General features: G+C 34.9%; 1 protein-coding gene across 1 annotated transcript in view; it reads right to left on the bottom strand.

Moving 5' to 3' along the window:
* Nucleotides 1-12,369: 12,369 nt before the first annotated feature.
* The window catches only part of LOC119828751 (homeobox protein homothorax), a 244,959-nt gene continuing 229,563 nt past the window's right edge, over nt 12,370-27,765 (bottom strand). The window contains exons 11-13 of the mRNA XM_038350994.1: nt 20,069-20,127; nt 15,230-15,401; nt 12,370-14,863 (exon numbers count right to left, since the gene is read on the bottom strand). Of these exons, the coding sequence (XP_038206922.1) occupies nt 15,244-15,401; nt 20,069-20,127 (217 nt within the window). The 3' untranslated portion in view covers nt 12,370-14,863; nt 15,230-15,243. The remainder of the gene's footprint in view (nt 14,864-15,229; nt 15,402-20,068; nt 20,128-27,765) is intronic.

Raw genomic sequence — 27,765 nt, 5'->3', positions numbered from 1 at the left:
AAGACATTGCTTATATTTATGTGTCAGTCATAAAAAAACATGTAAAAAGAGTGGAGAATCCGGAGGCCCGTATCGTTTACCTCAATCTTCCCAGTCATTTCTACTACTAAGAATTATTATTATTATTATGTGTATCTCTCCATAATACTCGGATACCTCCGGAAGGAAAGCACCCGGTCTTTTGGAAGGCTTACGTGGGGACACAGATCCAACACGCAGAGGCCCTTTAGAGAATTTAATGTGTTGTGGATTATTATTATTACTGGTAGGCAATCCATTTGCAAAGGCTGTTGTGGGAGTCGAGCATGCTTCGGCACGTATAGGGCCAGGTCGCACCGGGGAAGTACCACACCCCACAGAAAACCGGCGTGAAATAATAACTTGCTATTGTGTTTCGTACGGTGAGTGGGGGAGCCGGAGGCCTATTTCCTTCTCCTCGCCTTTCCCAGTCTATTCTTCTTTCCAGTCATCAATCCTTTCCTTATCCCTTATCACTTAAAAGCGGGCAGCGCTTACTCACAGTCTGAGCCTCTGCGAATGTTCATAGGCTGAGCTTTCTCAGAGGTCTGAGCCTCTGTGGATGTTGATGTGTGGATGTGTGATCGTTAACCATCAGGCGAACCACCAGCTCAGTTGCCCGGTATGACATAAAAAGAGGTTTGAGGTCTCGACAAATATTCATGGGCGGTGCTGGTTCTTACCATCAGCCAGCAAGCGATCCACCAGCACCTTTGTCATCTGTCACATTAAAAGAAAAAAAAAAACAATATGTACTCTGTACTTACTATGTCTATACTTTTTTTACCATTAGTAGAAAAATAGTAGAAAAATAGTATACTGTATACAAGCTTTTTTTAAATATTAATGAACATTAAAATGTATTTTATAATTTGATCAGTCATAAATTATTCATGTAACTAGTTTGGCAAACGGCATTCTGCAACGGTCTTAACATTGAAATGTACAATAATTTATTTGTAAATACAAGTTTTGACGAAAAACGAAACTGAATTTTCAGAACTAGACCGAATATAAATGGGACCACATGGCAGGCTTTCGAATAAGCTTCAAATCAGCTTTCAAATAATAACATCATAAAAATCGGTTCACCCAGAACAAGTTATGAGGTACTAAACAAACAAAAATACAGTCAAAATAAACACCTTTTTTTTGAAGGTTAAAAAAATTACAGTTGATAACCTTTTATTGAAGTCGGTTAAACATCTCTCAGGCCTATCGAATATGTATAAAAAAGTCATGAAAATCGGGAGATAGACACACTGTGATGTGAATATAAACACATAGAAACACAGTTTATTAACTAGTTAACATTGCACTCAGAAGTATTCGTTAATTTTATTATTATTTAGCGTTATTTACGACTTATCTAATTTCATTGGAGCTGTGAGTGGCATTTATGTATATTTTGTTGGGTGTTGAAATTAAATTATAATTTAAAGCTACCGTTGATTTGTATCTCGCTGCTATGCTGTTAATGAGTTGGTGAATGTTGTTTCACGAATCTTTAAATCATTTTATACAGGTCGTAAATTTTTTTTTGTATTTTTCGATTCCTCCAATGGAACGTCCGACGAATTATGCGGTGTTTAAAACAAATTTTGTTAAATACTTTATTATGTCACATAATGTTATGTTCTTATTTCTATTATTAACCTCCACCATGTTGTTTGAATGTTCGTGGGCGGTGGTGATCGTTTACCTCAGTTGCCCGCTCTTGTAATAAAAAACATTCAATAAAATGAAAAATTCACATGTATTAAATGAAATGTAAGTCTGTTCTAATACTAAGTTTGTTTAGCCTAAGCTAGACCACATTAATCACATTAAAAATGTAAACGATTCACCTCTTGGCACCTCCTTGGGGCAATCAGAATCGCATTAGAGGTCCCATTTGGCGCTGTTCCTCATATTGATTTTTGACGCAAAACAACGTCCAACAATTGTATGCTGAAATGTGTTATTCCTTAATTACTAGCCGAAAAAAATATAGACTAGTACTAGCTTTCCGCCTGCGGGTTTGCCCGCGTAAGCTGATTGTTCCCAAAATATATAGTTTGCTAGTCTTCCGTCCGTGGCTTTGATCGCATCGTCAAATGGGAACTAGATGTTAATGCAGTAAAAAGTAGCCTATATCGTTCTCTAGCTTCCTAACTACCACCAGGCACGATGAAGCATATATTATATTTATTATTAAATCGCTCTTTTGCGACAACAAAGACAAACAAACAGTCTTTTTTTAAATTAAATCAAATTGTCACATTGTGTAACAGACAAAAATTTTTTTAATCACATATTTGGGTTTGGTAACGATCCAGTAACACCCCCTGCTATTTATTTTTCCAATATTTTCAATGTACAGAATTGACCCTTCTACAGATTTATTATATGTAGTAGATTATCCTACTAATATTATAAATGCGAAAGTGTGTAAGGATGTGTGTGTGTTTGTTGCTCTTTCCCACAAAAACTTCTGAACCGATTGCAATGAAAATTGGTACGTAGATGGCTGAACAACTGAAATAACATAAAGGCCACTTTTTATCCCGATATTCCAACAGGATACAGACTTACGCGGGTGAAACCGCGGGACGCAGCTAGTAGACTATAAAAATAGGTATTTACAATTAGACCAATAAGTTTTCATGGCAAAGTTTGTTTTCTATCAAGTTTTTTAGACCGCTTTTTTTATAGTTAACCCTAACGATCGTTGAAATTAATGTATAGATTGTAATATCAATAGATTCTAGTCAGTTCGACTCTCGGATACGAGAATTTTCAGAAACAGTTGAATGCTGGTTTCGTTCTTTTCAAATAATGGAATGTTTGATTTGAGCAAATTTTTCTATCTACAGTATTAAGAGCTATCTCCCTTCATGTGGCATTATAAAATTCTAATATGGATGCTTGTTTATCTTTTTCACTCATTTGGTACTCTGTCTTGTGTTGTATTTGGTCTGAATTCCCAAGCAAAGTTGAACTTTAGTCATTTCAATCCTTGTGAAGACGGCAATCCATTTGTAGACGTAAGGCCTCTGCAATCGACCTTACGCCTCTGCAAATGTTCATGGGTGGTGGTAGCGCTTACCATCAGGCGTCCCACCAGCTCCGTCGCCGACTATTAAAAATATTTCTTTATCAGACGATATTTCATTTTAGCAAAATATATTTTTGCTATATACAAGACATACAAGTGAAGTTAATAAAAGCGTGTTGATAGTGACATAATGTCTTCGTTTGTTTGTTAATCTTTTATTAATACTCACGTAAAATTATTCATTTTAATTACGTGACACTAGATTTTAAGTAAGTCTTGAAAAGTCAGATACTGTGGACTATAATTTTGTAATAATTCATACGAAATTCCTCGTTCTAACTTTAAGTCAATTTAAATTTAGATCCTTTTGCTACTCTTCAACATTGACCATACTTCTATATTATATGCGCATCTAATCCATAGATTAAAAATAAAGCAGGACATTCACGTGACCGTACATAAGCGGGTTATATTAAAGTGGATGGTTACACTAGCGTTCAGAAACTAAAGTTAAATTTGCAAGTGATAGATATGCGAGGCGCTCTCGGAATGTAATTTTCACACGCTCAAGCGACGTCACTGGGCTCCCGGCCTCCTACCACCACCTCCACTTTACCCCCCACCCTGTGGACTGAGAGCTAGATGAACTTTTAAAGATATTGTTGTTGTTGTATCCGATATATAAAAATATATTGTTGGATGTTCAGCGATGATGATGGGATGGATAAGCGGTGTTTTTAGATCTTTTAGTATAATAATTTGTACATTATTGTTAATTATCAAATATATCTTAAATGTCGTTCCACGCTTGTCAGGATGGGTGTGGAACAATGTCAATTATTTGAAATATTTTCTTGTCTTTCTAATATGTATTCCGTTTTTGTAAAAAGAAAATATGTATCATTTTTAATATTGAACTGGAATGTTATTGAATGAATATAATTTACCGTCACTTAAAGTAAGGTTCATGGAGTAATTTTATAACACGGATATTTAATGTCTAGCAGCTCTTAGGCTACCGCCCCCGCGGCCTCTCACGACGGATGCCCCGGAAAATTGCTACAATGATTGTGAGCGGGAATTTCGAAATGAAGGAAATGTACTTAAAGCTCCCGTCTGACAGACTATACGAACATACACGTCGCGCCGAGAATGGCGCGCTTTACCGAATTACATTTGAATATAGATCATTTAAAAGTGACGTCTTGTTTTTTTTTTTTTTCATAGACAATGCGTAAGTGTCAATTCATGTTTTTTAAATAGACTGTGCGGAGTTTTTTTTTCTAAATGTACCTGTGTATATGCCTTTCTTTGGTCATTGTTTTTGTTTCGATTAAGTAATTTAAATTTTTACATTGAATTGAATTTTTATCTTATAGTATCATAGCTTCATTTAATTCAGTCTTTTGTAGTAATTGTATCTGCTTAGATATGTTTATATTTCCTGACAATATGTCATGTGGAATAATCAAAAGTTCGACGATATGTGACAACTACCAACTCGCACTTGACCAGCGTGGTAATTGCGGCCAGATCCCACATTGGAGGCAAGTACACTACGGTGGGGTGAATTACGAGGTGATGGTGATGATGATATTTTCAAAGTAGAGTCAGGTGGGGCTTTATTAAACGCGGGGTTCAATGAAGCGATGCAAGTATAAGATACTACTACTAACTAACTACTAATCTTGTGAAAGCACACGATTGGTTTAGCAAAGAGAGCAAGAAAATTTTGAACGGTTGTAGTTTTTTCGCGGTTTCATTGAGCCCTGCGTTCGTGTGTCCCAAACCCTATACATTAATTATTAACGAACCGTAATAGCATGTTTTACTAATTTATTACACTGTGTGTTTGTTTTCAAAGTTCTCCGATAAGGAAAATCAATAAAAACATTACGAAAGTACAACACTATAAATCACGGGACATCTTTCAATATTCCAATCAAAGCGTTTCCCTCCAAAACTAATGTTATTGTCAAACGCGTCCATCAGAATGTCCGGTCACGTATGTGGGAGTGGGATGGTGTTATAGAAAATGTTGGGGATGGAAAGAGAGCGAGTGGTTATTTAAGCAATCGACGCAAATACAAAACAGCGTATGATTTATCATCTTTACTCAAATGTAGGTTCATGCATTTCATAAATAAATATGTATCTTGGTAGGAATAATCTCTAGCATGGCTGAACTAATTTGGATGTATGACTGTTGCCTTTCAGTTGTAACATAAAACTTAGAAATAAAAAAATACTAAGCTTTTCAGAACAAGTCTCAAGCACAGTTGATAAACTTGAAAATTATAGAAATGTATTATTATATTATATGATATTCTAAATTCGCCTGTGTTTTTTTTGATATTGTTATTCCATAGCTCCGCGGGTCTTCAACCTTTTAGAGTGATTATTTTTTTTTATACCAACCCCCCTCCCCCTCTCTCCTCCGTGGACGTGGGTGACCTTTTTGTAGAAAATCATTATTTTATTAGGATACTAGATTCATGTAGAAGTGAAAATCCTAACAATACTTCTCATTTGTATCTCAGAACGTTCAGTAATCAATTAGGTCAAGTTGTAAGTTCTTTCGTTTAAACTGAAACAGTTTTAGTATAATATTTACCCATTGACGTAATTCTTCGCAAGGCTCCCTTCTATATACTTGAACTAGCTGCGCCCCGCGGTTTCACCCGTGTAAGTCTGTATCCCGAAGGAATATCGCGATAAAAATTTGCCTATATGTTATTCCAGTTGTCCAGATGTCTACGTACCAAATTTCATTGCAATCGGTTCAGTAGCTTTTGCGTGAAAGAGCAACAAACACACATCCTTACAAACTTTCGCATTTATAATATTAGTAGGATTATTTTGTACACTATTGTTATATTTCTTCAAAATTAACTGCTCGAATTGACTGAAAATCAGCCGGATTCACTGATATCAACCGAAGATCAGCAAATGCTGTCACTTTCTTCTTATTTTTGTCTTTGCTATATTATATTATTTTCTTTGCTATATATATTATATTAATTCTTCGCAATAGAAAATGAGATGAGATCGTTTATTTCGCTGCAATAGTACTGCACTGCACTGCACTGCACTGCACTCTAGCATGCGAGTAGTTCACGCTAAGCGAGGGCATAATTAATATTCGTCAACTGCGTGTTAATCAGCTGACCGCATTGCGTTTGTTCGCCGAGCCATGATTTTTCAGTTGTCCACGAAAACTGATTATGTAGCGACGGAAAATAAAGCTGTCTTTTTTTTCTGACGCTACCTTATTGCGTATGGACTATAGAGGCGACGAAAAAATGATGTTTAGAATTTGTACTAAGGATTTAAATATTGTTTGTTTCTGAAAATATATCGAAATGTATAATTCCCCTTTTTACTGTGTTTTTCCCATTAATTTAGAGTTTAAATCTAACCCAAGATCTGGACTATTTGTAAAAATTGGTTAAGTGGTTTAGGTGTAAGATTCTTTATCTTACATGATTTTATGTTTGACAATAAGGAACTTTCTTTATTGTGGGAGTCGAGCACGCTTCGGCACGAATTGGGCCAGCTCGCACCGGGGAAGTACCACACCCCCACAGAAAACCGGCGTGAAATAGTGGCATGCCACTGTGTTTCGTACGGTGAGTGGGGGAGCCGGAGGCCCGTTTCCTTTTCCTCACCCGTCCTAGTCCATTCCTTCTTTCCAGTCATTAATCCTTTCCTTTTCCCTTACCCCATAAAAGCGGGCAGCGCATTCACAGAGGTACTACCTTTGCGAATGTTTATGGGCGGTGGTGATCGCTTTACATCAGGCGAACCACCAGCTCAGCTGTCCGCTATAACATAAAAAAAAAAAAAAAAAAACTTCCATACAAACTTTCATCCCCTATTTCAACCCCTTCTTCACTTTTTTCGCAATAAAAAGTATCCTATGTCCTTTCCCAAGTTCAGTCTATCATCATACCAAATTTCATCAAAATCGGTTAAGTGGTTTAGGCGTGAAAGCGTAACAGACAGACAGACAGACAGAGTTACTTTCGCATTTATAATATTAGTAGGGATGATATGAGCGCTTCCAAATGTGTAATTAAACAAAAAACAACATGCGACTATATACATTATCATATATGCTGACGCTACATCGAGCGGTCCGTGCGACATCGACACGGCCGTTAGTCGCGCGACTGATCGCGCTCCGGTCGCGTGATGTATGCGCTTTCGCCGGCTGAAGTAGGTTGCGGTTGTTTTTCGGCAATGTACGCTGCGCTGTTTAGAATACAAGCGATGTATGGTGAAATTCGGTGAGGATTTATTGCTTTTTTTGGGTTACATTTCGCGGTGTGGTCGTGTATTGGTTTTACAGGTTTTGGAGGTTTTTTTTAAACTAGTTTTTGTTTTGTGTAGGCTAAACTAGTATCTATTTATACACAACAATGAATCAAAAAGTTTATTTATGAGTAGCTGCGACCCGCGGTTTCACCCGCGTAAGTCCGTATCCCGTAGGAATATCGGGATATAAAGTTGCCCATGTGTTATTCCAGTTGTCCAGCTGTCTACGTACCAAATTTCATTGCAATCGGTTCTGTAGTTTTTGCGCGAAAGAGTAACAAACACACACACACATCCTTACTGTTTAACTTTTATTAATCCTAACTTTCGTATTTATAATACTAGTAGGATTAGTAGGATATTATATTGATTGATATGATCATTGATGCTCCAGCGCTTATTTTGACGAGATATCAAGACCTACCACCGTTTAACGCGTTCTAAGCTTCACCTGTATGTTTGTATGTAATCATCTTTTATAGACTCCATTTTCATCCACTTTAAACGGACAGATTAAATTCGAACTTTGTACACCAACGATCAGTGACAATACAATAATTTTATGAGTTTGTCTTATTATTATGATTAGGATCGTGAAGATTTCGTTACGTATACTCTGTGTAAGAGCAAGTGAGACAATTTAGTTTATTCTTCGTTAAAGCGTGATTTTTAGTGTATCTTTTACTTAATTTTTTGTTATTATTTCACCTAACTGGTGAAATATCTTAATGTAGCAAATACGTGAGCCCTTTGTGTCCTGTCATATTGACATAGATTAGAATCTAACGAGACTCGAATCCAGGATCTTTCATGTCTCTATTACCAAGCGTAGAGATTATGTTGTACTTTCAATTTCATCTTTAGTTTATAAGCTCAGTGTTTGAGTATTGTACACAGTTGATTCATTTCTTAATACTAGATTTGGGAAATTTTTTGAAAGAAAAAATCGATCATGGGGCGGGATACGAACCCGCGTTTCTTGCCTAACCGTAGCAACGCCTAGGCGTCGGCCACCCGTGATCCCGCCACAGTAATCGAATTCTACTCTTTCGGTTTCATGTGCCTTTTTCTATTCTTTCAAAATAATTCCCATTTATAAAAGCATTTCAATGCTATAAAACTAAAAATTAAATACTAGATTTTTTTAAATAATTGAAGGCATTTTTTACAAGCTCACTGTTTGTTTAACTTCGCTAGAACGTGGAGGGTGCAGTAACGTAGCAATACAGAATGCCGTAGCTAGCGACGTCATGGATGCTCCATTGAACTTAAAATACCGTTGAGCGAGGATCCAAGGATTTATTGGCTGAACTGAACCGCTGACCCAGCGGTTCTAGGGTTTCTGTGGTCTATTCTAATGATGGTTTGAAGCCTATATCAGCTGCCTTCATAAAGTGACGTTATTCGGGTAGGATAATAATGCCATAGGAATATTCAGAATAGCATTTTACTAGCTTTCTGCCCGCGGCTTCGTCCGCGTTGTCTAATGCTTGACAAAATTTCCTCGAGAGACTGGTTCTTTGTGGTTATCCATTGGTGAAAATAGAATGACAATCGGTGGAGTAATTTTTGAGTTACATGGACGAACGACTTTCTTTTCAGATGACTAAAAAGGGAGGGGATTCTCAAGTCGATTATATTTTCTTGTGTTTGTTAATTAACCGTTAACCGATTTGTTTAAATAATTATAAGTCGTTATTAACAGGTGGACTAATCTTAATTCGGATGTGTGTGTGTGTTTACATAAACAAAAGAAAGAGTCGCTCGCGTTCTAAATTCGTAATTTTAAATTTCGATATACGTTCGACTTTATATGTTTTTGTGGTATCATATACTATAATTTTTGTACAGTCGGTGCCGTGGTCCAGCCGTATAAGGGTAACAGAAGGAAAGATTGTCGTATTTATTAGGCGAAATCAAACATAATTATTTCTAACCAATAAATTTCGAGTGTTTAGACCCATTACCGCTTTGTCCGTTATAAAGTCAATTACGGCAAGGTGCGAGGGGTTGCGGGGGTGGGGGTTGCCAGGGAGGGGGGTTCCGTAATCGGGATCGCGGATAAATTGTGCGCTCGCCTTATTGTTTCGCAGGCCGGTGCCGTTCAGGTGATTTTGAATGTGTACGGCCAGCAAATTAGGTGGTGGAAGGTTTTATTAAAGTGCGTGGTTTTTTTGAGCGGCTTAAGTAGATTTAAGGAGAGAAACTTATTTCTGTATATTATTAGGCGTTTATGAAAATAAAAAAAAAAACTTGTCCACAATCTAATTTGTATCTTATATAAGTTCAACGTAGTGTAATTAAATTAATCGATTATAATAATTACACCTAGATAGTTTTTACCTAATTACTAGTAGTTATTAGTAATCCTCACACTATTAAAATGTCCCTTTGTTTATTTATATATGTTTTATTATATATTTTAAGTCTACAATTTGTACTTAAGACTCATTTTAATGTAAAAACGAACGAAATAAATATTATATATATAACTATATATACGTATATTATATATACGTATATATAGTTACAAATTCTTAAAGACACAGCATTATCAATATTTCAAAAGTTATTTTTCTGCGCACCGTACAACGGCACTTGTTTGTTTGAACGTAAAACTTTAATTAACCAATAAACATGTCTTGGGCCATCTTAAATAAGCCTAAGTAATATAATCCCTTCCTTGCTATAACCTCGTGAAATAGGGCTTCAATTTGGGCACAAAAATAAATATTTGTTAATTAATGTATTGGAATCTTAATATATTGAATTATATTGGATCACTCAATTAATAAATAGTATATTTCTTACAGTTAATGAGTATATATATATATATATATATATATATATATATATGTAAATATTGTTCGATGGTGACAATTAAGGCATTAGATATATACTCATATGTATGAGTAACTCATGTAAATAAATTGACATGAAAAACATGAATAAATAAATTGGCTATGTAGCAATTACCAATTTAATGAATGCTATATCAATAATTTAATGAAAACAATAAAAAAAATCCTAGTCCGAATGCACTGAAACACCAGGGCGACAGGAATCGCCGGAGCCAGCATCCAAGTTTCTTTGCGGGGGCGCGGGGGGGTCGCGGGGCGCGGGGCGAGGCTAAGGTTGACAAATGGGCCGCTCGGAGCATCCGCGGGCGATACAATCGGTGTGTTGCTTACAGCTACGGTGGAAAAAACTAGGGCTGTCATAGCCAGGGAAATGTATTCGTGAGCTCGGGGGATGGAGGTCAGATGATTGTTAAATAGTATAGAATTTTTATAAGCTGTTAAATTTGAAATTTCTTTACACGAACTTTAAAAAATTTTGGATGTATTTGTAGTTTGAATAATATCGCTACTAATATTATCTGCAAATGCGAAAGTAAAACTCCAAGTCACAAATTCGTCTCATCTTCAAGTTCGTCATTCCGTTTAGGATGAAATTTGGTACAGTGATAGTTTAATATACAAATATTCCACGGGGGATATGTGAAATGTGGAAAACTATGCGGGTAGAGCCAGGGGCGGAGTGCTAGTTATGTTTTTATGAATCATTCGTTGATGACTTATATAATATGTAGTAAGTGAGAAAGTATTCAGAAGATCGTTAAACTCTTTGTTTTTTTTTCGTATGTTCGAATATCGTATTATTAAAAGATTCAATTCTTAATCTAAATAAATGCTATTTGATAACAGCTTTCAATGAATTTATATGATCTTAATTATTAATAGTTATTTCAAAGTAATGCATGGACATGTCATGGTTTTTATAGGAACACTAGTGACTAATTACAAAATAGATTATCTGTTTCAGAGAATTTCACCTTATTTCGTTGTAGATTGGGTTTGAAATAGATTAGTAATGCTTGTAACCTATAACTTATGTAAAATCATGAGTTATGGGTTATTATTTCTTTATTTCATTTCTTATTTTCTCTGTATGCCTCTTTTTGTTTCTATATAAATTTATACAGGCGCATGCGCAATCTGTCTGTTTACTTTGGATTCTCAAAGTAATTGATTTACGATATGGTTAGTATCCAGCTTCTATCAAGGTTTAGGGTGTTTGACTCGTCAATAAATCAAATATTTTATTTAGTTAAGTACGTCAATGCATAGTCATTAGTCATCGGTTAATTGTTGCATCTCACTATCAATTCAGTAATTTTTGTTTGATTATTTCGCAAATGATCAATTCTATAATGCGTTGTATTCTGACGAATGTTATATACCGTTCAGGTTTTGCTTTAAATTTTCAGTGTACTTAAAATGGATTAGTGTTAACTTCAAGGAAATAATCATTTTAAAGACGTTTTAATTACGTTCTATTTACAGATCATCTTCTTTGTAGATAAAAAAAAACTTTAAAACTTATAATAATCATAAGTGGTAGGAGAATAAGATCACTAAGAACTTTTAAAAAGCTTTTTACCCACTTCGAATATCCAATGTTCATAATATATCTTAAATTATAACATCACTGTGACAGCCCTGCAGCACGCGTCACTGGACCCGTCGCAATGTGCCATTACTCACTGTCGGACGCCATTTTCGATGCCACGCCCGCTACGCCGCTACGCCGCTACGTTTGGCTACGCGCTACGGCGTTGTATCTAAACATTCTCTTGTTTATGTTTTACTGGTATTTTTGCTTTTAATTACTCCAATTGTTTGTTTGTTTGTTGTTAGGAAATATGCTTGGGTAAGAAACTAGCGTGACTACTATATGTAAGTTCTCGTTTCTATGGGAACTAGAGAATTGATGAGCTTATTTTATTATCATCATTGTTTAGAAACTATAGTAACCATAGACTATGTCACTTGTAAGAGGATCATTAACATGTGTGGTGTAGATTTTTTGTTCAATACATTTTGTAGTGTTGAAATGTCTAGTGAGTTTAGATTTTCTGTCTTCACTAAGTTATTGTTATAATACAAGCGAAGCGAACATCCAAGGTTTACATTGAATGAATAAAACGAGAAAGATTTTTTTTAGTTTTTAATATTTTTTACACAATTCGTAGCATTCATAATGCCGACATTTTTCCTCGAAACGTCTCGTCAGCGTTGTTAGTACGATACCTATATTATATAAACAAACAAAAAAAAAAAACTATTTCGTGTCCATCCTGTTGCGATAAAATGATACAATACAAATATATTCATGTTTTCAATTGATTTAAATCGCTGAGAGACGAGAAAAGTTCTCATTAAATGACTATATTTACAAACCTCTTGACTTTCGAACTCATTATGTATATTACATACATATAATAATAAGAAAAATCAAAATAAAATAATTCTTCAATTAATACATTAATATCTAATAACTACTATTTAAGACTTTTCTTAATAAAATATATTACACGCGATGCATTTTAACAATAATAAAAGTGTAACAAATATTGGTTTTTTTGGGGAAGATTTTTGAACCGAAACCGGGTTTTAATACTGAAAATTTCACTGGAAACGAAACGTTTTATACAAAGATAATACGATATATTTACAGAGTATAACAAATATGTTTTGTTTGTGACGTGATTGTTGAAATTATTAGTAACCTATCTTAAACCGATAAGACTTACTTAGGCCCTTATCAGAGTAGAAATTGAACGTAATTGACGACTTATTTTAATGTAATGATTCGACAAAGAGCATCAAAACAATGAGAGATAAAATAATAAGATTTAAACGTGTTTCCGAATTCCTATAAACGTATAAATAAATCGTTTTAAAAACCGAGTAATAAGTGGATAAAAAACATCGTATATCGAGGCTTAGTAAAATGCATTCCGACGAGTATATCTATAGAGAAGTAAAACAATCACGCCACATCAATTAAAAATAGAATAAAGCTTGATTCCGGATAACTATAGCTATCAAAAACCGCGATCAATTTTATTTAAATTTGAAATTTTGTCAAATTTAAGAAGCTCCCATTCGTATACATTGCATAAGGCCGGTAACGAGACTTAACGCTCGATTTATATTACGTCCGTGGTCGTCACCTTAGTATACTATCAGTTTATAGCCCGTGCCATGAAAGAATCGAATGGCAAATGCGAATCATTTGTGATTTTATCCTTTATTGGCGCGGGTTATAGTATAATGTTACACGTGAAACTAATTCTGATTCATAATCCATGAAGGTGTTTAAATGCGTCGAAATTTTTGAATTTATTTATCCTTTAAATTATATTCAACTGCTTGTGGATTACATATGTGATATATTACAATTATTATGTTAAAATTTAGTGACCAATTAATTATATTCATACTTCAGTTTTATCGTTACAACCAACGATATTCTTACTATTATCGTTACGATATTATGTCACGGGTTTTAATTATAGTTAGTTACTTTGACGCATTCAAACAGCCTCCGTCACATTATTTTATCATCGTTCCATAATTCTGTTTAAAAACGTGAGTTTCCAACATTAACGACATCGTTAAGGCAATTCACAATTATCAATGAAGACGAAAAATATAGCTTAAAAATCTCATCGTTTTAACAGTGTAAAATATTATTTTATTTCATCGTATACATGGGTTACAAATTGTGCTATATTACTGAACACCAGGGCAAGGTGAAATACTATGATACTTCGTACTAAATATCGTAATAAATATAATATATAATAAGTATATAATTCAAGATATGTATGTCACCTGTAAAGCAAAATTCCGTAAACGAGAAGGGAATTGACGTTAAAATGAGCTTTATAAATAAGTAGTTAGGTAACAGCGTAAAGAAAACTACTATTACGAAAATCAATTCGATGGTTGTTCCCAAACTGCGCTCGGACCTGGTCACGGACATGCGTGTGCGAGGGAAAAGTCGCTGCGATAGTCGCAGCGTCGCTGTCGCAACGACGGTTCGTCTTCATGATCAAGTCGGCTCGCATAACAAAAAAATAATACACAGAAATGATTCCAAACAACCTACTACATACATAGCTCTTTTACAAAACTTGTGTTACCTTCCAGCGAGCCCAGCACTTGTGATAGTTACAACTTACAACTATTCAATTATTTATTTATATTTACGTAATAACAATACACAATTAGCTATAAATATTTATACGATAACTATCAAACCGTTTATTGTTACATTCATCAACTTTGCTCCTATAGTTCCGAGTGATAAAACCGTTTTTATAATATTTATAATAAGGTGATTGCACCAGTCGTATAATACAGCGTCCACAGTGTCACTTCGTTCATTTACATTAATTTAAACATTAAAGTTGACTTTAAACCTTAATTTAGGAGATCGTATACTGTTTCAAATATTACAAAACGTATAGCTTTATGTACACAAGCATCGTTCTCCTGTTTTGTTCGTATCACGTGCCAGTCCAGTCGCGCGTCCGTCGCGTCGTGTCGCGTCTAGTCGCACGAATCGTCAGTGGGGGCCTTATATGTCGCACACTCGCAGCCTCTAGCTGAGGCAGCTTCGCGTGTGCGTTATTCATATCTGTGGAAGAGCGAAATTTTATTAAAATAAACAATTAAAGATAAAACCTTTACAAAATTCTACTAAATTAAAAGAGTATTTATTCATAGAAATTATCTTGGATAATTAATTGATAATTGAAGTAATAATTTACTTTAACGATTTGCAATGCTTTATTAACTAAACTCAGAGAAAGATAGTATTTGTATATATCTCTTCAAACATGTAACTTAAAATAAATAAGTTTTTATTGAATATCAATAATTTAAAGAGCAACTGTACTAAGCTTTACAAAGCAACTTCAGTGAAACCCTCAGAAATAGATAAAAAAGACAATGATGTTCACATAACGGTGATGAAATCCACGCTGATGAAAATGATACTCACATGTACAAGTTACATTAGAGATGGTGGCCGTAATACTCCGCGGGGTAGTGCGCGTAGCCCTGGTGGAAGGCGGGGTCCGTGGGGGGCCTGTGCATCATCTGCTGGCCGTCCATCATGTAGCCCATGGTGGCCTCGGGGCTGTATGCGCCGCTGGGGCCCGCGTGGGGGAACACTGCGGGGTAGAACACTGAGCGGTTAATGCGGCCTGCTGTTGCTGACGTGGTGTGGTGCTGATGCTGATTCGAAGGCTTTTTTACCTAATCTCCTATTTCTAGGGTTCAGTTCTAGGGTTATACTGTTAAGAGAGTTGATTATGTTGTTATAATTTTAAACTCTGACATTTCTTTTCGACAATGGAGGAGGTTGTCGTTGCGACTGTGTTTTTTTGTGTTTGTTACCAAAGAACTTTTTAGTTGGTGAAACGGTTTTTATTGTTCTCTTTCTATTTGAAAGCTGATGCCTTGATTTGTTTTGGGGGTTTATGGTATACCATATTATGTGCTTACATTTATTTTCATATCAGATAAATTCACGGCTCACTAATTACTGAAGATTTTCTTTTCAGTTAGTTAGTATGTCCACATCCACGGAAGATACATTGTTTAATTATATTTCAATCAAGTTTATACCACGCAACTTTCGCAATAACGTCACGCAAGCGCGCCCGCAATTAAAAAGTCCAATCAATTTCGTGCCATCAACTTGGAATCTAATAAAGCCAATAAAAAGCTTCCTTGCCGACATCCGAAATTGGATGACATAAAAAAAAAACACACAAGCAAACTCAGCAATTGTGGAGTTCGTTCGCACAATTTTACCACAAAACCGTTATGCCTTCCGTTGGCGATATATCCTCGGGGATTATCAATCGAAAACTAATGGTCTACGTCCATTATTGACGCCGATTTCCGCTTTCTCGTGGGGTCTTTATGGTGGCACGCGCCATTGCGCAGTACTCGCAAACACGGAGTTATGTCGTCGCTGGAATAAGAGTTTCTGCGCGACATCGTTATGTGCTTCAGGTCGTTATGATTGGAGTATATGCAGAACTCGCCAGGAATCGGTATAGTGGCTGCGCTCTCGACTATGTCCGTGTAGATTCGAATAGAAATCGAAACCATCGATGTAATTTATAACCAATATATTACCGGGGACTAAACAAAGTTTCATCAAATCTGGCAGTTTTTGGTATGAAATCGGTCAGAGACAATAATTTTCTATTTTGTGTTTCTTATATGAATAAGGGCATTTTAATATTATTCAATGTACGGAACTGAAGTCTTGTACAGTTTTATTATATGTACTAGCTGCGCCCCGCGGTTTCACCCGCGTAAGTCCGTATCCCGTAGGAATATCGGGATAAAAAGTTGCCTATATGTTATTCCAGTTGTCCAACTATCTACGTACCAAATTTCATTGCGATCGGTTCATTAGTTTTTGCGTGAAAGAGTAACAAACATCCATACATCGATACTTACAACTTTCACGTTTATAATATTAGTAGGATAAATGCGTTAAACGCGTAAGATCTATTTATATCCAGTGTCAATTACACCAGTTCTTACAGTTATTAATTATTCAACGATCATAGCTGTGTTATTAATGTAAAAAAAGAATTCAAGTTTAAACTTCGATTACATTAGTTCAGCTAGCGTTCGTCGTTTTATATGTTACGCTATTATACATAACTAGCTGCACCCGGCAAACGCTGTTCTGCCTTACTCTTATCGTTTAGTGGTATGAAAAATAGATGTTAGCCGATTCTCAGACCTACCCAATATGCTTACCAAATTTCAGAGGAATCGGTCAAGCCGTTTCGGAGGAGTATAGAGACTAACATTGTGACACGAGAATTTTATATATAAGATTTACTTAGTAAAATACATTTAAGTAGAATTTACAAGTAATTTAAAAGTATTTACGTAATTAAAATATGCGATCGAACGAAGTGCTTTTTAAAATTAATTTCGAATCATGTAATCGAACAGTCACGTTCATATAACATTGCTATGAATATAAATATAAGATAACTTCATATAATTCGATATGATATTGTGTACATAACAAAAAATATGTAAATACATTATTGGATCTCGATGTTTTGCGCACGCAACCGCGTTATGCTTGCTCGGTCACTGTTTGTCTAGTTTTTCATACATTTTATTATTGCCTCTATCAAAGAAAATACGCGGATTTTTGCTTATAACGTACGTTGCTATGCGATGTTTTTTTTTTGTTGAGAATCTGAAGTGTTTTGGATTTAAATTACTTGAGGCAATAAACTAGAAACGATTTTTATAATAACACGTTTCTTTATATAATTAGGTACGTTTAATTAACTTCCAAAACTTTACTTATACCTGTCTGCTTATATTTCACATGTCTATTAATATTTTTACTACCATATCTGCTTTAACTAACTTCAAAACTACTACAATATTAATATTATGTAACTAACTATCTATGTTTTCAACAAATTTAATAAAAATCGCACAAATTTCCTTTCATGTCAAAAATTTAGCAATTTCGCCCTAATATGTGTCACATGAAAGTACCAGGATGGCATGAGGCTATAGAAGCATTTCGCAATAACACGTGAAGGACGTAGATTATCGCTCACTAAATCATAGTTTCCTGGTGCCAGTCGCTCTCCCGGGGGACCCGTTATTGTTTCCGCTACCCCAGTACGGAGACATGCATCACTTGATATAAAGAAACTGGTATTTATTACATGGAAATTAACATTTTTTTTATCAATATTCCATTCAGCACATTTCATTTTTCAAATACGATATGGTTCTAAATTTAAAATCATTTAAACCTCTTTTACAAGACTTTAATCTTATTGCTGGTTAGTTGTAATTTTAGAAACAAAAAGTGTGTCTAGAATAATCGAATTCCATTTTTAAACGGTCGATACTGAAGGAAAAAAGCTTTGGCAGTCCGCGACGCGTACAGAATACATAAATGCAGGGTTTGGCTTGACCACAGGAAATGCGGTGGTCGTTTTCTTTAAGCGTTTGCCAAAACAATTTTCTGCGCACCGCGTTTTTCTATTTTCGACGGAAAGTTTGCTATATCCGGCAAGCGGGTTTATGGCGCGTGAGCAAATTTAAATGGAACTATAAATTTGCGTGTCTCTGATTACCTGTAGATGCTTCCTTGTACGTAATGTTGTTTAAGTTTTAGTGCACGGGGTTATATCATGCTTGATTCTATGGATATATGATTATAGAGATATATTCGAAAATATTGTAGTCACAAAACTAAAGTCTCAGAAATAACTTATTATTTTTATATCCACGGTACGATGGATGAATATAACCGAAGTTAATATGTACCAAGTTTTTCAACTGACTTCAAAAAAAGAAGTTAATCAATTCGACTATTTGTTTTTTGTATTACCTCAATTTTACTGGGACCTTTTAAAATTTGGTCTAGTTCTAACAATTTGAAGGCAGTTTTTCCTCAAAATAATTTATCTATGAAGCACGCACACAGGACCGTTTTTAACATCGCCAAAATACAATATCTCGATGTCTCTGATCGCTCGGACGTCATTATCTAAATTGGTAGCGAGTCGTACGTCATTACGTCACGGCCCCGGGAGACAAAGGTCCTAATCCCCGAATAGGCAAGAATATCCAAGATAGGGTGATCGTCGGAGGCGTGATGGATGGACCGGGACGGGTCAACGAATTCGGACATTATTCTTTTTTTACCCTTATACCCTTCCTTGGGGTTTTTGCGAATTGTGTTTTATACAGAATTGTAGAATTGCTGATATTTATTGCTGAGTTGAATTGGTTTTTTTTTGTCACTGAGCTGGTTTCGGAGTTAGTGATGTTGTTTGACTTGGGAATTATTTTTGTTTAAGTCAGATATAACTGTCTTTACTCAGATAGTTTAAGTAATTTATTGAGATATATATATAATTAAATTTACTTGTTCCAATACTTTGTCACTATTGAAGTTAATAAAATTGGTTTGTAATGAATTGAAATTGTATTTTAATTGTAAAATTTTACTGTATCAGTATAATAAGATGTAATCGTTAACAACAAAACGAGTTTTTGTTACTTGTATAACAAAAAAATAAAAATAAATGATGAGACTTACATTATTATTCCTTCTTTAAAATTAGTAAAGAAATGTCTTTCTATAGGTATGATATATTTCGACATTTTCTACGTTTTTTCACAGCATTTTAAAAATCTATTACCCACGTATCCTTTGAAAACACTATTCGTAACACGTCCGGCATTTTAAAATAACGCCCTTCGGAATTCTCCGTGAGTCCGTTTGAAGTGGAATTGAATTTACTGACCGCATCTTCATACAGTATGCATTATGCCCCTGGGACTCGACGCTTGGACGTCCACTCTTAGGCTCAGTGGTTGGACGGTTATTTGTAAAAAGTTTAGCGTTTAGCGAGAGCCTTTTATTTTATGTAATAGCGGATAACAGAGCTGGTTGTTCGCTCGAACATTTGCAGATATAGGGCAGTGAACGAAAAACAGTGGCATGCTTCTGCGGGGTGTGGTACTTTCCCGGTGCAAGCTGGCCCAATTCGTGCCGAAGCGTACTCGTCTCCAACTCAAAAAATGTAATAGTTCATTTGGATTTATTTGTTCTGTGTTATTGTTTTTTGCATTGTTCGAGTTTTTTTTATATTTAATTTTTTGTGATTTAGTAATTTAATGGAAAAGTAGAATTTTCTGTTAAGTTTTCAGTATACATTGTTAGTCAGTAATCTTCTGTTTTCAACGGGAATCGAACCCATTACCTCCCGTTGCAAGTGTCAGAGTAGTTAAAATATTCGTATAAGAAAAATGTTACCTGCTCTATTCGACTGGTCGATCATTGGCTGAACTATCCTACGTCTTGCGTTGATAAACCTGAAACAAACATACATACATTAATATAAAATAAATCATACTTAGTAAATATATAATAGAGTAAATTACAGTAAAATAATTTAATATTCAATTATTTAGATTACCGTTATTTCGGAAATAAACAAATATTTAATTTTGGAAGATATAATCAATGCAATGCCATATATAAAAACAGAATATGTGATTATTTTAAATCCATTTTTTTGGAATTATCATTCATTGTCACGGATCATACTTTTTAATTAAATATTTCAAAGCAATCGCTTCTCTTTACGTTTAAACGGAATTCCAAAAAAAAAAACTAATTAAAAACCATTCCAACAGCTGATACAACACTAATAAATTATCCGAGATTAAATTACGTCATAAAATTATGAACTAATAACACTCCACTGCGTGCGGGGGTCAAAATAACCCAGCGCCATCTTCGCAGGGACAACCCTTAACGTCCGTCTGCCGTAATGTATCGTTAATATCGCGATTAGTTCATTAACTCCGCAGGTCCCATGGCCCATGCCCCAGGGAGGGGGATGTAATTGTTATTCTTACAATATGACGCGTGACACGAGATTTATTATTCCGTTATTGGATTGCGAGTTTGTAATGAAATTGGCAGAATTCGTATGGATGTTTTGATCGAGTTAAATATAATATTATAAATATAACATTATTTCATATGTACTGTATTGGTAATTGTATTAAAATAACTACAGTTTTTACATAATGCACCATTCATATGAAGGGACTTGGTAATATTTATTGACGTGACAACGTCTTAAATTAGGTTGCGGCTCGGAGGCATTCATGAAAAAGTGTAACGCCCGGTAACGTTACGATGAGTCACCGACCTATGATCGGTCCGCCGCGCGCGCAGCACTAGAGAATTAGGCGCATTGAATCGGCGCGTGCTTGTGTCTCTGTCTCTGTCTTTTTAGTAAACAAAATATATTTTCTATAGTTAAAATTTGTGCAATTCTTATTTTCATTCAATTCCTTGTTCATATTGTGCAATTTAATAATATTCTTATCAATAAATATTCTTCCGAGAAAAAGACGTTGTCACGTAAAATCTTCGCCCGTAAAACCGACTTTACAGGCAACCATTTTTTTATTTATTTAGGTTCATCAGCTGTTATATTTGTTATATACACCGGTAAATAAACACGAATAAACAACTTTTAACATTAGTTAAATCTTTAATTTCTAAATGGACGACATCATTTACCATAAGAGACAAAAAATATTTGACATCATAATCTCATAATCTACTCTACTATATATAAATAAGTCGAGTTTTCCTCCCTGACGCTAAAACTCCAGAACGCACGAACCGATTTCCACGGTTTTGCATTCGTTGGAAAGGTCTCGGGCTCCGTGAGGCTTATAGCAAAAAAAAAAAAATCATTTTTCACATACAGCCATCAGGTGGCGAAACGGAGTTCGGGTTTGCTAGTTTGATACAAAACTAAACCCCTTCAATATCTTTAAATGCCCAAATTAACTCCAAATGTTCTCAAATAATATTTATCCTGAACACTTTCACCCGAGCGCTATAATAACCCTAGCAGAAAATTTACATCTGAAACATTGGCACAATGTACCCCAATAGTTTGATCATAAATCATAAAGCGATCACACAAAGCCCCAGCGAGAAAGGGTTCGGATTCACTAAAAATGCATATGCATGTTGATTTATTTATATTATATGCAAATGGGATAATTGTACCGAGATTATGGCGTTAAAGGGTGTTAACTTATTAGAGATACGGCTAATGGGCGACATTATATGTTATTATAAATAGATCAATAGAAAAAATATTTAGAAATTAAAAACTTTTTTTAAGTGTTCGAAACGTCGCTCGCTGTAAAGTGTTCGAAACGTCGGGTTAATAATATAATGAATAAATCGCGTTTAAAATCCGTTAAAAAGTTTTTAATTTCTAAAGGTATAATACTCGCGTAAAATCAAACACAAGAAAAAATATTATTTAGACTATGCAGTAATTACTAAGTAGTTTTTCTACAAAAGAGGTACCCTACGTTCTTAGGACTCTACTTCAGGCTCTAGAATGGGAGCTAATTACAATAATTCCATTTTAAACACAAACATAATAATGCCAATCGGTTGGCAACTCACGGAGTTATCGAGTTAAAAAAAAATCAGTCGTATTATACAACTCCTTCGTTTTGGACAAAGTCGGTTAAAATCAAAAATGTAGTCATCTCATCTGGCAGATACGCTCAAGCTTATAATTAGCTTTGTATATTTTCTTTTAAATGTAAGATATATTTGTAATTTAGTTTGTATAGAAGACTTAAAAAGGCCCGGGATCGTAGCCCAATGCGTTGGTCGGACGAATTTAAAATCTCAGTTAACTGAAAACAGCGTACCTGATGTCATCCACACAGCAGAAGATCGGGACATATGGCTTGACCTAACTAGAAAAAACACTACTCCAAAATGATACCGACCCTCAGGAGCGAGGATTTCTATCCTCGTATAACATAACTCTATGAATTCTTATATTGTCTATTTGTACAATCAGAGTCCTTACCTCACTGGCCCTCACATTAACATAACGAAACAAAATACAACGAGAAGGCGGTAAACAGTCAATTTCATTTAAGACCCAGCCAATTAACATGCAGCGCCATTACCGACTTTAATGAGGCAAACGCAATTCATTATTTCCCAGCCCATTTTTATAATATTAAAAAATACTAGCTGCGTAAATTAACTCGAGACACAATTCGAATTTCTCGTCACGAAGAGCCGTGGAATGCACCCTCTTATTTAATTTACTTTCAGGTGATTAAAATCTAAAAACTTCGCGGCGAAATTAAATTTTATTCACCTCTGTCGAATTACTCTTCAAATTGAGAGTTAATGTAATTTATAGAAGGAATGTTTGATTGGTAACCTAATCATTATTGTAAATGAAAATAATGCAGTATAATTTGGGTTTTATATCTGTTTAATAACCAGATCAAATGTCATTGAATTTTAAGATGTACAATTATTAATAAAACTTACCGTATTATTTATATTGTAACACCTTGTATGTGCAAATAAAGAATTATGAATTATGATCAAGATAAAGATTCTTATTGTTAATATAATAATTTCGTAGGAGTTATAAACGATAACTTAAACCATTCATTATTGCTCGTTCTATAAATAAAAAATTTAAAACGGCCCTCGTTTCGATCATATAAATAAAAAGGTATAAGGTATAAACGCGAAAGTTTTCAAGAATGTATCGATGTATAGGTCGCTGTATATAAATCGATACATATATAATAGCTATTTTTACGTGAAAGACTAACAAACATGCATACAATCTTGCAAACTTTCGCGTTTATTACATTAATAGGATAACGCTACAGCCAATAGGTGTGCATTCTCAAAGAACATTTTGAAATTAGAAAAAAAATTGCAAATATATGAAAAAATAGTTACTAGCAGACGAAGTTGTGTTAGTTAGTATATAAGTATATAGCAGGCCATATGTTGCATAGTTTTATCTGGCTTTAAACGTCGCAGCCCCCAATACAGCGGAGGTACGTGTCCCGCCCGTCAAATGGCCCTCTTAACTTTTCCTATTTAGGGAGGAAATCTCTCCGTAATAATAATCATACGTATCGGCGTCCATGCACTTAAGGTGTTTGTAATGGTCACCGAGGAAATTGCCTTTTATTTGGCCAAATTATACTTAGTCTAATATTGAGTTGAACGCAACTGTTTGTATGAACAAGTTGGGAATATAACGATATAGATATAGATAGTACTAGCTGCGCCCCGCGGTTTCACCCGCGTAAGTCCGTATCCCGTAGGAATATCGGGATAAAATTTGCCTATATGTTATTCCAACTGTCCAGCTGTCTACGTACCAAATTTCATTGCAATCGGTTCAGTAGTTTTTCCGTGAAAGAGCAACAAACACACACAGATCCTTAGAAATTTCGCATTTATAATATTAGTAGGATTCGTCGATTTTACCAAAAACTTCCCTGTACTTTAAGTACATGACTTATGTTCCTATACTGATGATCCTGGGACCGAATGAGAACAAGTCCCAATACAGAAAGAGTCACGTCAGTCGATTGAAAACCCACGAAGTTATTGAGTTACAAAGAAAAAAACAACACTGTCGCATTGAGAAACTCGTTTTTTGAGACGTCGTTTGGTAATCCACGTTAAGCCCGAGTGTAATTAATTAATTAATATCTCAGATTTTACATAAAAGGAATGTATCATTCGTGATATTAACTTTGTCCAAAATTAAAGAGACACCAAGGCAGAAAACCTAAAATCCTTCTCTAGCGGAATTTGATAATATGAAATTGCTACTTCCATCATAGCCTTACTCCCGAATATTGGACAAGCAAGGAGAGCGGGCAATAAAAATTTACGATGTATTAGAAATACGGGCCCGAGCCGCCCATATTTCATTATTAGTAAGTTGTTTTTGCGGATTGTGACCGCGTGGGGCCGACTTTATGTAATGTAGTTTGTTGAGATCTTTGCCCGGTGTTTTGGACAGTTTGCGAAACTGTTGCGAATTCATGAATGGCATCACGATTCAGAAGGTAACTGTGCTTTATAAATAGTACATTTTATTAAGAGATTCGTAGCTAATTGAAGGATTGGAAGGTTTATCAATAGAAGACAGACTTGACTCTTTTGAGTAGAGATTGGAAAAAGGGTAATAAATTTAATTATTTAAATTGGTAAAAATGTTAGGGTAGAAAGAAATGTAATAGGTAGTTGATGCAATTTGGTAGAAGCTAGATTCGCCGAGGGGTTCGCATACGTATACTAACCAGCTCTCGTGACCCATTCATGAAAGCGGCTCGTCGGAACGCAGTGGGGTTTTAGTCGGTAGGAATCCGACATAATCCACGGCTCCATCCCCGGGAGCCGTGGATATCTATGTAAAATTTCCCCATCATAAAAATAAGAAGCTACACAGGTAATTAGATAAATTCTGTCAAACATCAATGCAAAGTTTTGATATATTTTTATTTCGGGTTTAGATGATTTTATCTCGAAAAACATAATACAAGCAGATTTAAGCGTCGATAATAAATAAAATTGGATTGAAACTGAGCTTAATAAAACAAGTGCAAACAATGAAGGGAGAACGGCGAGGTTTAATTAGGTAAAACTAATTTATCAGTACCTGCCCGCCCTCAGGGGCGACTGCGTAATGACCTTAAGTATGCTTTATGGGTTTTCAAGTTTTGGAATCTAGGGTCCGTTGGCGTGAAGATTCCTGTGGAGCTCAAATGAGTCCACGGGATGTTATATTAGTTATTATTTTTAGATTTTATGGTATGGGACTATGGTATTTTGCTTGGGATAACTATTGTACAGTGGTTAACGTGAGATTTTGTCCGTAAATTAAGTCTGTGTGTGTGTCCACTGCATAAATATGAATAAATCTTTATACAGTGGACACACACACAGACTTAAAAAGAAACACTTAAACACTGAAATAAATCTGCTCAGTTATGTAAAGACCAGGTTAATCTTCATTATTTCAAAAAAGGGCTCATAATTGTTAAACTAATAAAAAGCGCTATGTTAAAGTTATGATTTTAACCGTTTGTTCGTCTGGTATAGATTTCAACAAACAAATCTTACAGATTTGTTCTATAGCTGAGCAAATAAAGGGTGAATAAATTGGTGCGTCTATGAAATCCCCTTAAGCCACTCGGGATGGACACATGTTGATGCTGTTTGATGGATCACTTTATCTCTTTGAGAAGTGATAAGTCTTTGATGTTCTAAGATGAAATTGTTTATTAGTAATAAAGATTTTGACTCTTTCTAAATATCTCTTTTTTTCTTTGTTATAATTTCAAGTACTATTTGTTACTTTTCACTCCATTTAACAAATACTAAAAATTTTTATTGTATCTTATTAAAATATTCTTATAGAAAATGACGTATAATATCTTAAAAATCTATTCCTCAAAGTCAGTTCGTTATATAACATTACATGATTTTCACGACACCGGCAGAATGTCCCGATATAATCCCATGGGGCAAGGGGCGATAAATATTTCTTCTGATATTACGAATCCGACGTCCGTGGCGCATAGAAAGTGCCCAAAATTAGACGATTATTAACGCCCAATTATTGTCCCGGGATCAAAACAATTGCTCGTATACATGTCTGGTAATATCAGGAATTCTTACGTATATACCTTTATTTAATACTATATTATGCCCGGGATTCGCACGCGTTATAAACGGAGTAGTTTAATAGATGTTATAATATATATAAAGCCTTCTCAAGAACTACTCTATCTATTAAAAAACCACGTCAAAATCCGTTGCGTAGTTTGAAGATTTAAGCGTACATAGGGACGTAGGGACAGAGAAAGCGACTTTGTTTTATACTATTTGTACCTTTCTGAGTTCCCTACGGTTTGCCAGATTTGCAGATTCGTCGAAGGCATATTTCATCCAGATACATGCAGAAGCGCAGATGAACGACGAATTTCATAATGATCATATTTATATACTTCTGTTTCGATATTCTGACCTAACTAATACAAGAATCTAGTTCAAACAAAATGCAATAGCAATTAACTCACATTGCTAGTACCACCAAACCTTCTCACGTAATTACAAGACCCATCCAAGACAGCGCCTCACTCAACGCGACTTAACCTTAATTACATAAAGTTACGAGTGTACTCGTAAAATCCGATCCGTTTCGCCTAATCGTCACCCTATTTCGGCCGCCATGTGTTACAGAGTTGAAACTAGTTGCAGTTATAAGCAGCAGTTGTATTGGACCCTTATAGTTTTGACCTGAAGTTAGTAATAGGGGCATATGCATTAGTTTAATATGGGCGCCAAATACATCCCATTTCCATGGAAATTTGTTTTTTAATTTAATTTGTTGCCAATCCTTTATAGCGTATAAAGGTTGTATGTAACAAGCCTTTTTGAACGATGATTGTCTATATCTAATAGACATTATAGTATATTATCTGTGCTTATTATAAAAGTGTTATACAAAAGGCAAAACAGATTCCAAATTTAATTTTGGGTGTCGGTTTCATTTTTGTTTGATGAACTGTCAAAGTGACATTACACTCGTCTGAAAGGTGTTTATTTTTTTAATGTCTTTGTCATAAAAATTTCATTGTATTTGTTCGGGTATTTTTAAATGCTTTTATGTAAGGATTATTTATTTTCTTAATTATTTACGTTATATTGGTATATTTATTATTAATTAAATAAATAATAAACAAAGGATAACTTAATAAAGTGTATGATTAACGGTTCCAATTACCAGGGCGACATAAACAGCAGTAAATATCGTTCTGTCACAGATGTTGTCAAAACATCTTGTTCGAGTGGGGCCAAGAGACGCGCGTGTTAATAAGCGATAGCGATTTCTGTTGAAATACATTTTTTTTTATTTGTTCAATAAGAAAACTTGGAAACATATTTAAATATTTTACTTTTTGTATGTTAGCCACTATTATCCCTCACTATTTTTTTACGTCTAAGTAAACTATAGTTATATATTACTTTGTCAGTCAAATTTCTAGTCTACTTCTGACGTTTTTTTTTACTTATTCTAGTTATATAAAATAGCATATATTAGACTAACA

This window comes from Zerene cesonia, chromosome 8, assembly GCF_012273895.1.
Source record: "Zerene cesonia ecotype Mississippi chromosome 8, Zerene_cesonia_1.1, whole genome shotgun sequence".
Lineage (NCBI taxonomy): Eukaryota > Metazoa > Arthropoda > Insecta > Lepidoptera > Pieridae > Zerene > Zerene cesonia.
Note: the sequence above shows the minus strand (reverse complement) of the source record. Positions and strands in the feature narration are given on the sequence as shown.